General features: G+C 35.3%; 1 protein-coding gene across 1 annotated transcript; it reads left to right on the forward strand.

The window, feature by feature from the left end:
- Positions 1-28: 28 nt before the first annotated feature.
- On the forward strand, positions 29-11492 carry LOC148960367 (leukocyte receptor cluster member 1 homolog). The gene is made up of 9 exons (XM_089115854.1): positions 29-134; positions 3414-3513; positions 4182-4304; positions 4555-4669; positions 5261-5318; positions 5777-5909; positions 6267-6427; positions 6995-7094; positions 7751-11492. Exons 1-8 carry the CDS (start codon positions 112-114, stop codon positions 7056-7058), a joined length of 777 nt encoding a protein of 258 aa, XP_088971980.1. The 5' UTR covers positions 29-111; the 3' UTR covers positions 7059-7094; positions 7751-11492.
- The last annotated feature ends 191 nt before the right edge of the window (positions 11493-11683 follow it).

The following is an 11683-nucleotide window of genomic DNA, read 5'->3' on the forward strand; positions in this document are numbered from 1 at the left end:
ACAAATGAAGCCATTTTTAAAAAATCTCGTTCGTGCTGTCCCACGAAAACAACGAAAATATTTTATGGGTTGAAGAAGAAAACGCATTAGGTAGGAACATAAATCCAGAAGATGAATATTCTACCAAAGAAAAGGTCAGATATCTCTATGCGTCATTTATTATTATATTTCCAAGACTCTTTATTTTACCATAGTATCCAATTTTTTTTCTGGTGTTGAAATTGAAGTGCTAAAAGAACAGTAAGCGTTCCTATTACATTTCCTCAAAAAGCTACCGAATTGTTTAAACTGGATGTTGCATATATAATTTTCCAGCATGACAAAAATCTGTCAAACAAGGAAGTCACAATTTAAAGAAGGTAACGAGGACTTCTTGATAAGCAAAACTTTCAATCCTACATACTCCCTTTTAGCTCTGCACTGCATAACAATAGTTCAAATAGGCCTTAGCAAATAAATAAATATAAATAAGAATGAAGCTGAAGCTTGAAAACCTGTCAGTTTTTCTTAATAAATTTTTCATAAAGCTTTTGTTATGTAAAGTGACTGTCACTTAATTGACCCTTTTGTGAAGTTTGTACATTATTTTTTGTTTACAGTTAATGTTAAAGTATCTCAAGATTTCTTTTAAAAATGCAGATGTTTAGTGTGCATTGGAAAATCAATCAATGCAGCCACTAAATAAATCCATTCATCAACTTCTGTGTTTTTCCAACCCTGCCATTCCTGTTTAACATGTGGAGGACACAGAGCCAGTAAAGAGAGAATGTGCCTACTGTGTGTCTTGATTCTAACTGAGCTAAATTACATACAAATTAACATACACTCCCCTCACAAAAGTATTGCACCACCCCAACTCGAAGGAGGGAAAATGGCGCAACAATTATCGAAAGCTATTGTTGCGCGAATTGATTGTGTTTAAGTGGCGAATGGGAATGTGTCGGAAGTGAAACAACCACCAATCAAAACTTCAATCTTTTTAGAAAACGTTTTTCAAAATAACAGTTTCAAAACGTCTTTTAACAGTTTCAAATTTTAATATTTTGACGGGAGCTGTGAACTTTGAAACCGCTTTATGCCTCCTTGAATTGGCTGCATATAATTGGGCAACGTATTATTGTGGAATTTCATTCCAAACCTGAAGAATTATTTTAATTAACGATTCTTTAGTTCTTCAAGAACCTTTAAAATCATGGTTCGGATTGTTTTTCATACGAAGCCAAACATTTTCAACGATGTACAAATTTGGACTTGAACGACGCCACGGAAAAACTTGAATTTATCTTGTTCGGAAATAAATCGTTGTAAAAATGGTTTCCTTTTACGCAGGTGAATTTTTATTTTATATTTGTGTAAGACACTCATTATTTTTTGTTTGGAAGAATTTTGAGCTGCAAAACATTGCTCAGCGTCAAGTTGCATGTCTTTTACTGTACCTTGGTGTAAACATGGTGAAATAAAAAAGACAGAATCGCTACCCCTCTAACATCAATTTTTTTTATTAACCCACTTCTCGGTTTATTACTACTGAAGCACCCTTGAGAAACCTTTTTTGATTTATTGAAGCTGTTGTATGGCTGCATCTAACATGGTCAACAATTTTTCAAAAACTAAAGACCACTTCCCTGTAAAAATTTTGTAGGGACTCGCATCTCATTTGACAAATTTTCTCCCTTTGGCATGGTCTACACTTTTTCAAACAATAATGCTTTTGCGTTAAATTTACATTTCTAACTAGGTATTATATGGCGTCAGTAAAATTTGCAAACTTTTCCCGCCGAAATTTGCTATAAAATATGCCACCTATTTCACCCAATTCATGCATTCAAATGTTTTGTATTGTAAAAATATTGACAAAAAGTGCCGCCATTTTGAACAAGGTGGTGCAATACTTTTGTGAGGGGAGTGTATGTATAAAAAAATCAAATTACTGACCAACGATGAATTAGGATGACGAAAGGCTGACGTAATATGATTGTGAAAAATCTAGTCATAGAATAGGAGAAGCTGAGTCAGCAAAACTTAGAGATTAGAGAAGGTGTAAACATTGGTGAAGGGAATGTCCGATGATAAGTGATGCCATGAATGATCTTGGTGATGGCATGCTCAATGAATGAATGGGAAATTATAGAAAATGGCCTAAGAAGATTCACTCTGTAGCTTCTCTCCTTGAAGGCAAGCGGTAGCAAAGAACTGGTACATATGAAAATTACTTCAACATTCGAAAGTCCAGTGTATTTGTCAACTTGCTTTCATATACCATGCAAGCAGTGATTAAAATTTTAGTTACAACAAAGTCCAATATTGAGCAAAGATTTGTGAGTAGGTTTACCAGGAACCTGCAACAAGTGAATTGCCAAAAGGTTTTATGAGCTGGATGACCATGAACCGGTAGAGCTGTTTTGAGTACAGGACAGTGTGTCTCTTGGTACCCAGTTGAAGAAGACAAATGAGAATTACACTGTGGTTGAGTGCTGAGTGCTGCCTTGCATTGTTTGCCAACATTTTCCAGGAGCAGAATTTTGTCAAACTCACAACAAATACCAACTTTTGAGAGTGTTCATCGAACAATGTTCGACAGCAGCTGTGATGAGGCATGTGTTTAATGCCCTCAAAGTATTGATGTTGTAAAAGAATCAGGATTAACCAATGATGGTCACCATTTTTGGGTGCTTTGAGATATCGATCAAAGCAGCCACTAAGTAAATCCATCTATTGACTTATGTGTTGTTTCCAACTCATTCCTGTTTAATGTGTGAAGAACAGGGAGCCAGAGAAGAGACAATATACCTATTGCGTGTCCTGATTGAAGCTTAATTACATACAAATAAACATTATTTTATAGAAAATCAAATTGCTGACTAAGGATGAATTAGGAAGACGATGCAGTAAAAAAATAGAGAAAGATCTAGATATAGAATAAGAAAAGCTAAGTCAACATGAATGAGAAAAGCTGTAAAAGAATGATACAGGGAATGTCCTATGATATGAGATGCCATGAATTACCTTTAATAGGTAATTCACTTAGAAGTGGTGATGACATGCTCAATGAATGAGAAGGAAGTTGTGAAAAATTTCCTATTACATAGAGTCACTACAGATTTTTAAAAAATTAATGTAAATTGAAAAATTGATTTTGAAAAAGATTTATTTTAAAAAAAATGATAATTGTATGGATTTGTGGTAAAATCCACGAGTTTAAAAGCAAAATGTCAGTGTACCAGCAACTTTCTTTAAATTCCTTGTTCTTTTTTATTATTTTTCATTTTTTAATTGCCTTTTTTTAAACCTATTGAGGAGGGCTTGTTTTAGTTTTATTTTCTTTATGGTAGCACTGTGGGCAACAGAGACTCCTAGGTTAAGCAAGAGTTGGCAGATCTGATGCTAAAAAGATAATCACCATTCTTTTTTAGGTGGCATGTTCGTAATAAGGATAATGTTGCAAGAGTTAGAAGAGATGAACAGCAAGCTAAAAAAGAAGCAGAGGAAGCAGAGAGAAGAAGAGATCTTTCGGTTGGTGACACTCTATTTAGTTGCTAAAAGTTGATAGTGGACAGTTAATTTCTAGATTCTAATAAAGTTTGACTTAAGTACACATAGGTCAGCATTTGCAAGTGCTTTTCAAATAAATGTTATTGGTTAGTAATCATAGTTACATGTTCATTTTTCTCATTTTTATTTAGCTCAATTTATACTTTTTCTTTTAAAAGAACATCGCTTCCATCAATCATTTTGTTTGTATGATTTTCTGGCTCACTTTATTAACTCATTAGCATTTACGCTTTTTATTACAAGATACATATTAGTTAGCTGATTGAAATAAAGCAAGAAAGCCTTAAACTCACTGGAAAAGCTCAGCTAAGCTTTTGAACCATGTGACCCTGCCCGTGTCAGATGTCTGCCAAGTCTGGGTTCTTGTACCTGTTGAAAAGATGCTCGAATTACTGAATAATAATTTGACTTTACTTTGTTCTTAGCAAAATCTGTGCTGTGTTCTGAAATGTTTCTTTTTGTGTCCAAGAATGGAATCATCTTCCTCTATTGCCCTGTTGTTATTAATTACAACATTTATGACTGACTTGTTTCATCTGAAAGCACAGTGCTGGTTTAAGAATTAAATGTACTAATTTATTTCAAAAGAAATTCTGTGTAGTTGAGTGACATATAGCTTTTGTTTGTAGGAAAAAGAAGCTAGACTTGAAATATTGAGAAAAAGACTGGTGCAAGAAAAAGGAGACAGTTCATTGGAAGGCTCATTTGAAAATTCTACTCATTTAAATCTTTTCAGAGAAATAGAAGAAGGGGTATTTATTTATTTCTATAACGATAGCAGAATACTGTACATTGAAGCATTATTTTATGCTATTAATATGCAACTAGTTAAAGAAGCATGACAAAGCAAAAAAGCGGAAGAGAGCAGTGCAGTAAATAATTGTTTCTCATTTTAAATAATTATTAAATCTGTTTGACTATTGACCAGGAATTATTTTGAAACAGAAGTTGATTACCAAGCCAAGTATTTGAATAGTTACCAAATATTTGCTGTTTCTGTAGTCAAAAGGAGCAAAAGTTGGAAACAAAGAATATGAAAAAGAGAAAAAGGAGCAGCAAGAGTCATTTGAGAAAAAAATCGGTTTATTGACATATTTGGGGCAATCTGTTACTAAAGGTAATTTGTTTCATTTCATAATGCTGTATATTTTGTTTGTAATTTGTTGGAAAATTGCGCAAATGTTAATAGTAGTATCATGCTTGGTGTATAAGAGTCAGCCCTGTCAAAAAAATGAAATTAGTAATAAGCTCTCTCCAAGCCTCCATAGCCAAACTCAAACAATGAGATAATGTTAAGAATAATGTAGTATGAATTGTCATGAGAATTTACTGCTATAGTGTACCACATACCTGTTTCTGTCAGGGTCTGCATTAAGAATTTTGTGGCCCTGGACACAGAATATAACAAGAGCTCTTGTGTAGATGTCCCTACCTGATAATGTGATACTGGCTGCAAATGGGCCTGAACTAAAATGTATTTGTCCAAAAGTTGGAATCTCATCAATTGTCATAAATTCTTTTCCAAATGCATCCCAGAAAATCTCCCAAAGCATAGTTCCTATTGTGCCCTGTTGTTAACGCTGCACTTGTTGCTGTTATCTATACAGAAAGGGAACTATTTATTGGTCATCTTTTGTTAACCAATGTTTCTGGAAATTTGATTTAATAAACTTTGATTTTAGTGGTTGTCATATTGTTTATTTTGAAGATGAAAGTCCATGGTATCTAAAAACTGAAACAGGAAAAAAGAGAGACAATTCACTTGAGTGAGTTTATTCATTTGCTTCTAGCATTAAAATTAATGAACAGTTTATTTGTGTATTTTAAAAAAGCCCGTTCACAGTTATAATCCTGCATTATCAACAAACTAAATTTAATAAAGTCCTGTTGCAGTGCACCAAAGCACCAAAGTACCAAAGTGCAGTGCAACATTTTAATCAAATAGGCTCAAAATATGATGAATCTTCTTTGTTGTGTGGAAAAATGTCAAGAATTGCGCTGAATTGACTGATACACTTCTTTGATAAATCTGTTATGGGTTTTGATGCACCAAGAAAGGAAGGCTCAAGCATTCAACAACGTCGAACTTTTATAGAATAATCAGCTGTTACATTAAATAATAGTATGCAGTAGTATAACCTTGAAAACTTATTTGAATAATGCCATCATGGATCATGGAAATTTGATAGAAGTATATCTGTATGCTTTCTTTTTACGCATTTAGAACTTTGGATCGTGTCGAGGAAAAGAAAAAAAGAAAATTAGACCCCATGGTAGAAGTTGAAAAATATTTAAAAGCAAAGACGAAGAAAAATACTGAAGATAAACATAAGAAGCACAAAAGAAAGTATAAAGAGGTGAATTATTTTATGCGACTTTAGAATTACAAGGACAGCGCACGATTTCATTTAGAAGTCACGTTGTACTTTTGGGCTTCAGAATCCTAAATGCTAATGTATATCGTTGCTTCCTAAAGATCGACGTCTTACCCTAGATTCCATGAAATTTCTCGTTATATGCGCTAAATATCTTGCTTTTGTGGCCCTTGGAAATCTCTTATGAAAAATAACACTTCTGAATACCAACCTTTTCAAGCTGATCTCGCTAGAACTCTTTACAGAAACTGGCAAAGTGAAACAGGTTGTAACGTATATCATTTTAGCGATTTGATCTGTTGTCAATAGTTTCATGTATTGTTGCTGTAAACATTTTAGATTGAAAAGGCATCAGCTGCGCCTCCTTCTTCATCCATTGAATTACTCCGTGCAAAGAGGCTGAAGAGAGAGAAAGAAGAGAGGGCAAGAGCTAATCAGCTGACGAGGGAAAAAACTGGAAAGTCTGATCAGCTTCAAAGAGACAGCTATGATCCGTCAAGGTAATGTTGAATCTCAAGAATGAGGTTGTGTTATTTCAGACACACCAGGTAGTGTTTGTTTGCTAATTCAGTTTTACATCGTGTAAGGAATATGCAAATGTTGTCAAAATTCAATAATTTTAGTCAGCCATCAATATATACCGTAACCTTTGAAACTCTTTTTATTTTTTAAGGGACTTTTTTCGCGATCCATTCTTTGTTCATTTTTTCAACTCTAAACACAAGATGGATAACATCTACGAAGCCTATAGCAAGAACTTCTGTGCAGGAGCATTGTTAAACTTCATTCTTTTAATTAAATATTAGCCCAAAATTTTGTTCCCTGGCATATTGTTCTGTTAATAGCGTATAGACGGTTTCTGCATGTTGTCCTTGTATGATGTAATTGCGACGTTTTAGTTGAATATGTAAATCATTTATCTCTTAATTCACAGTTTAATTAGGAAACCCGCCGTCGAGTTTCGATATCTTTAACAAACCGAATTAGCAATCATCTACTCTGTAAGTCTGTAAGCTCTTTGTCATATATTTACTAAGTTTGGAATTTTTATTCTCCTTTCCTGTCAGGTATTCATCGCAATATAACCCAGAATTCGTGAGAAAACCAAAGACTTTTGCAAGTAGGCGGTAGTCACTGTCGTGGTGCAGACGGCAAAAACAGAATGACGTAAGTATTTATACGAGCCAAGTTCAACAATACTTAAGAACTGGATTGTTCGTCGTATTTTTCTTATAATATGTAGTTGAATATTTAGTATTTAGTTTTCATTCCTCATTATATTTGTGTGTGTGTGATTGTTTTTTTATTGAAGAGCCTGCAAAAAACATGTTTTATAAATGTATCCATTTTTTGATAGTTTGATCACAATATTCCAAAGCATTAAGTATCGAAATGGTTCTTTTATTAAGGCTTTGAAAATTAATTGTTTACGTTGCCTGTGTCATTGTTGTTGGGGGAATATATAAGAATAGAGTTCAAGTATATTACAGTTGAATCCCTTTAAGTTTGACCTTCAAGGGGGTAACGAAATGGTGTGACTTAGTGAAAGTCCGAGTTGTCCGAGCTACGATTATCACTTGAATAAGGTAAGAATACCCAATGGGAGTTTAATATCGGTCCTACTTAGTGAAAGTCCGAGTTTTCCAGAGTACGACTTAACGTGATTCAACTCGGGTTTGAAATTTTTTGTAGCACTTGAATGCAAGTGTTGTTTTCTGTAACTAATAAAATCCCCTGCTAACCGATTTTGATGCAAACAATATCCAATCCAATATCTTCTCCGGCAAACTTCATACATCACTTTCATTTTTGAATATTTGTAGGTCTTTGGATGATAGCACTGACCACGTATCTTTACGGCCAGATGTCCGTGTGCCACGAACGCACCATTGCATCACCACTATTGAATGTGCAGGTGTATACCATAGCAGACATAACGGTACTGGTATTTCAAAGACTGGCAAACATAAATTGTGTTATTGGATGGGGAGTTGTGCCTGAACTCACAGGATATATGAAGATCTGCAGTTTTAATAAGTTGTGACACTGTCACGGTGACAGTTAAAAACTTGCCAAGGCAGGTGCAATGAGATATTTTGGTAACTTTGCAAAGTTTTGATATTAAAAGATGGAATTAGTTACAATTATTTCACAAATGAGAATCAGTGTCATTTAATTTTCACGACTTTTGCAAGGTGTAAGCCCGTTCGAAAACCTTTTTAAAAGTCTTATTTGAGGTTAAGCTTCCACCTATAATTTGTCTCTATATTAAAAGTCAAATGTCAAGTTCGGTCGAATTCAGGGATGTAATATATATTTCATTCGTGAGCGAGAAAATATTGCTTCCAGCTTCGAAAGCACAAAAATGTCATAAGGCCGTCACCTAGAAAGTAATGAGGTACATTTTCGTGGGCCCTTTCTTCCATAATTGGACTGAATTAAGCCATAATAATCTTAATATTGCTGCTCTTCCCCCCTTTCAAAATATTTTATGGATAGAATTATGGTCAATGTTTCTAGTTATATCTTTTATTGGAGCAGAAATCAAGAAACACGTAATGTTGGGTATGCAAATTATGCAAAGAAAAGATCAGAAAAGTAAATATCGATTAGTTAGGAAGTTAAAACTACATGACCTTGAATTGTTTTTAAATACCTTCGTATGCTACTAGAAACGTTCGAAGAACTTTCCAGGTAAATTGGCGAAGATCCCCGCAAAGTACGTAGCTGCATGCAATTTAGTTTCACTGTTTAATCCAGGTTGCTGTTAAAACGCCATATCGCAAAGGCCCATGTGGTCACTCAAAGAAAATATTATGTACCAGCATGTGGTCACTCATACCAAACCAAGGTTTGGGTTTGGATACGAATTAGCGTTAAAAAGAGGTACGTAACTTTAGTATCGAGAATCATGTAGTTCTATTGGTCAATGCAGAGGCGCCGGAAGCTTCATGATGCGGCGGGGTCAGGAACTGCAGAAAGGGCACCGCCCATAATGATACGTTTGAATAAAGACTACAGTCAAATTTCATTCTCGAAATTTCTTTCACCACAACATCAACCATCAAGGGAGGCTGGACCCCATCCTACTTTACATAAAAAGAAAATTTTGTTCTTATGACCATCTACATGGCTTATAAAACTTGTGGATATAACTCCTCTGAACATACTGTTTTTTGTATGAAAAGAAAAAGGATAGGCTGTCCGCCGGATTCTGTGAATGAGTATCATATGAATACGTACGAAGATGAAATTCAGGAACAAAGCAAAACGGCGACGAGAATCCAATGTAATAAGATAAATTTTCAAAATGAATTAAATTAAACGAATACTAATATTTCGCCCCGGCATACAGGGCTTCATCAGAGTAAATGAAACGAAAGAGTGAATGAATTTAAAATGTAAGATGGTGATGCCGGATTGGGAGATGTTGGATGGAGTGAATGCCGCGCAGCGGAGAAGAAAAGGGATGATGGAAGTGGAAGAGGGAAGGGTGGTGGGTCATAGATTAAAAGGGTAAATTAAATTGTAGTTGTAGGTCTCTTTTAATTTTACTAGAACGTCTGTGGAATAGTTTCTTATTTAAATTATGACATGAGTAACTAATACTACAACATAAATGTTAAGTAAGGTATTGGTACAAGCATGAGAAAGTTGAAACCATAAAATGTTGAGGTGTCTTCTGAGTTCTGCTGCTGTTTGATGATGCTGCGCTATTAGAAGTTCAATTTGGTGTTGTGCATAAAAGAAGGTATTACGATGCGAGAGGAAGTGAAGTTGTGATTGTAGGGTGTAGTGACCATTGTCAAGTGTTCGTGTGCAGTTTTAGAACTAAGCCGTTCGGTACTATTGCATTGATGAATGCGTGCGGATGAAGTCCAGATGAAGTCCAACTAATTCAAATTACTAACGCTTACCGTAAAAGCTCTATTAAGCTCCCACTCTCTATTGAGCCTCCCTCTCTATTAAGAACCCCCCTGTTTAGTCTTTGATGTCAAACATAGAAATCATGCGCATTTAGTGGGTCGCTTGAAGATTGCGTGCGTTAAATACGGCCTATGTAAAGACTAACTTGTGCGACTTAGTAGTCAATCGAAATTGGTTTTGAAGATATCCGAGGGGTATCAATTTATCCTGGTGATATTGATGAAGATGATGATCTTATAATTGATTGATTAAACAGTGCGGTCGGAACGAATTCATATTGGGGGAGGCTGCCCATTGTTTTCCTTCTAATTCACTACACTGTTATAAAGGAAACATACTACAGTTTGACAATTATTGGGGGGCTCCAGGCCCCCCCCCCGGTTCCGACGGGCCTGTTAAACTTTCGAAGCTGCTAAATAAATGAGCCCTTAATAGAGCTTTTATGGTAATATGATTTAAATCAAATTCAACTGACGTTGCATACATATTCCTTGCAAAAATCACAAGTACTCGTACAATTGAACCATGAAAATTCTGAGATTTTTTTTAATATTCGTAAAGTTGGGGATACATTTGTATGACAAAATCTTAACAGCTAAAGGAATCATTTCATTCTGTCATTGGGACTTCTGAAGAGAGACAACTTGGCTTCAAAAAGGCTTCAAAAATTTGCTTTTGAAATTTCAGATTTCACCAGGGTTGCCACCACGGTTGCAATAAGGATCTCGTAAGAAACTCAAATCACTCAAATCTTTAAGAAGCTTTTAGTACTGGCTCATAAAAATTAATTCAAGCTAACCAATTCAAGTCGAGTCTTCAGGATATTTTTTAAGGACATTAACTAGTGGGAATTCAAAAAAGGCCAACCAGGACAAGCAAAATTTTGGCGAGCATGGCCTCTAGATTAGTTTAAAATCGATTTCAGAATATTTTTTGCAGTTATTTTGTTGCAATCGTTTAAAAAGTTGTAAAATTTTGTTATGTCTTACTAATTTCTTTCACAAACTGGAAAGCTCGAGGGCCCCCTAGACCTCAAGGCCCAAGGCCAATTTGCCATCACCACCACTTTTCAGTAACCCTGGTTGTGATCTTGCTGTTTGGTGTTACTAAAAGCAGATCGGATGGAAACATTTTAGATCATGGCCCCAAAATATCACTCCTTTGTTCATTTTGTATAGCATCTAAGCAATTCAAGGGCATTTTTTGGTTATGCAGCTGGCAAAAAAGAGCAACTTGGTAAGCTACAAAGGAGCATTTTACCTGAATTTTCGAAAAGTGGGGGCATGTACACTCTGTGTCCCCCGATTCCTACGCCTTTGCTTGAATTTAAGACATTATTAATGCCTTTACTGATATATCGAGCATCTGGAGTCAAAGTTGGCAGCAATCTGAAATCTCTTCAGCATGATCGTAAAGGTTAAAGAGAATTCATCAACGAAATCTTGTGTGTGGTCAAATTGCTTGGCAAATCGATTATCAGTTCTCATCAAAATGGAAAATATCGACTTTTCTCTTGCATGTAGGTAACAAGAGATATATGAAACCCAGATTTCATTAGAATTCAAAATATTGATATGAACTGATAATTCTTGGAAATCAATTCCATAAAAATGGCACTTTCCTGCCCTCGCTGCCCCCGCTGCCCCCGCTGCCCCCGTGACTCGGCGCCCTTGGGTCATTGTCTACCTTGAATAATTCCACTTGACAAAAAGTAGAAACGTTAAGCGATTTCAACTATTTTTCAAGCGAATTGTTCAACCGCTTTGCTCTTAAAGTTTTATTTTCTGTGCAATTTTAGACGCGAAATTTCAGATGGATGCTGCCAAAAA

The sequence above is a fragment of the Rhopilema esculentum genome, chromosome 4, assembly GCF_057945365.1.
Source record: "Rhopilema esculentum isolate cy_ngs chromosome 4, ASM5794536v1, whole genome shotgun sequence".
Classification (NCBI taxonomy): domain Eukaryota; kingdom Metazoa; phylum Cnidaria; class Scyphozoa; order Rhizostomeae; family Rhizostomatidae; genus Rhopilema; species Rhopilema esculentum.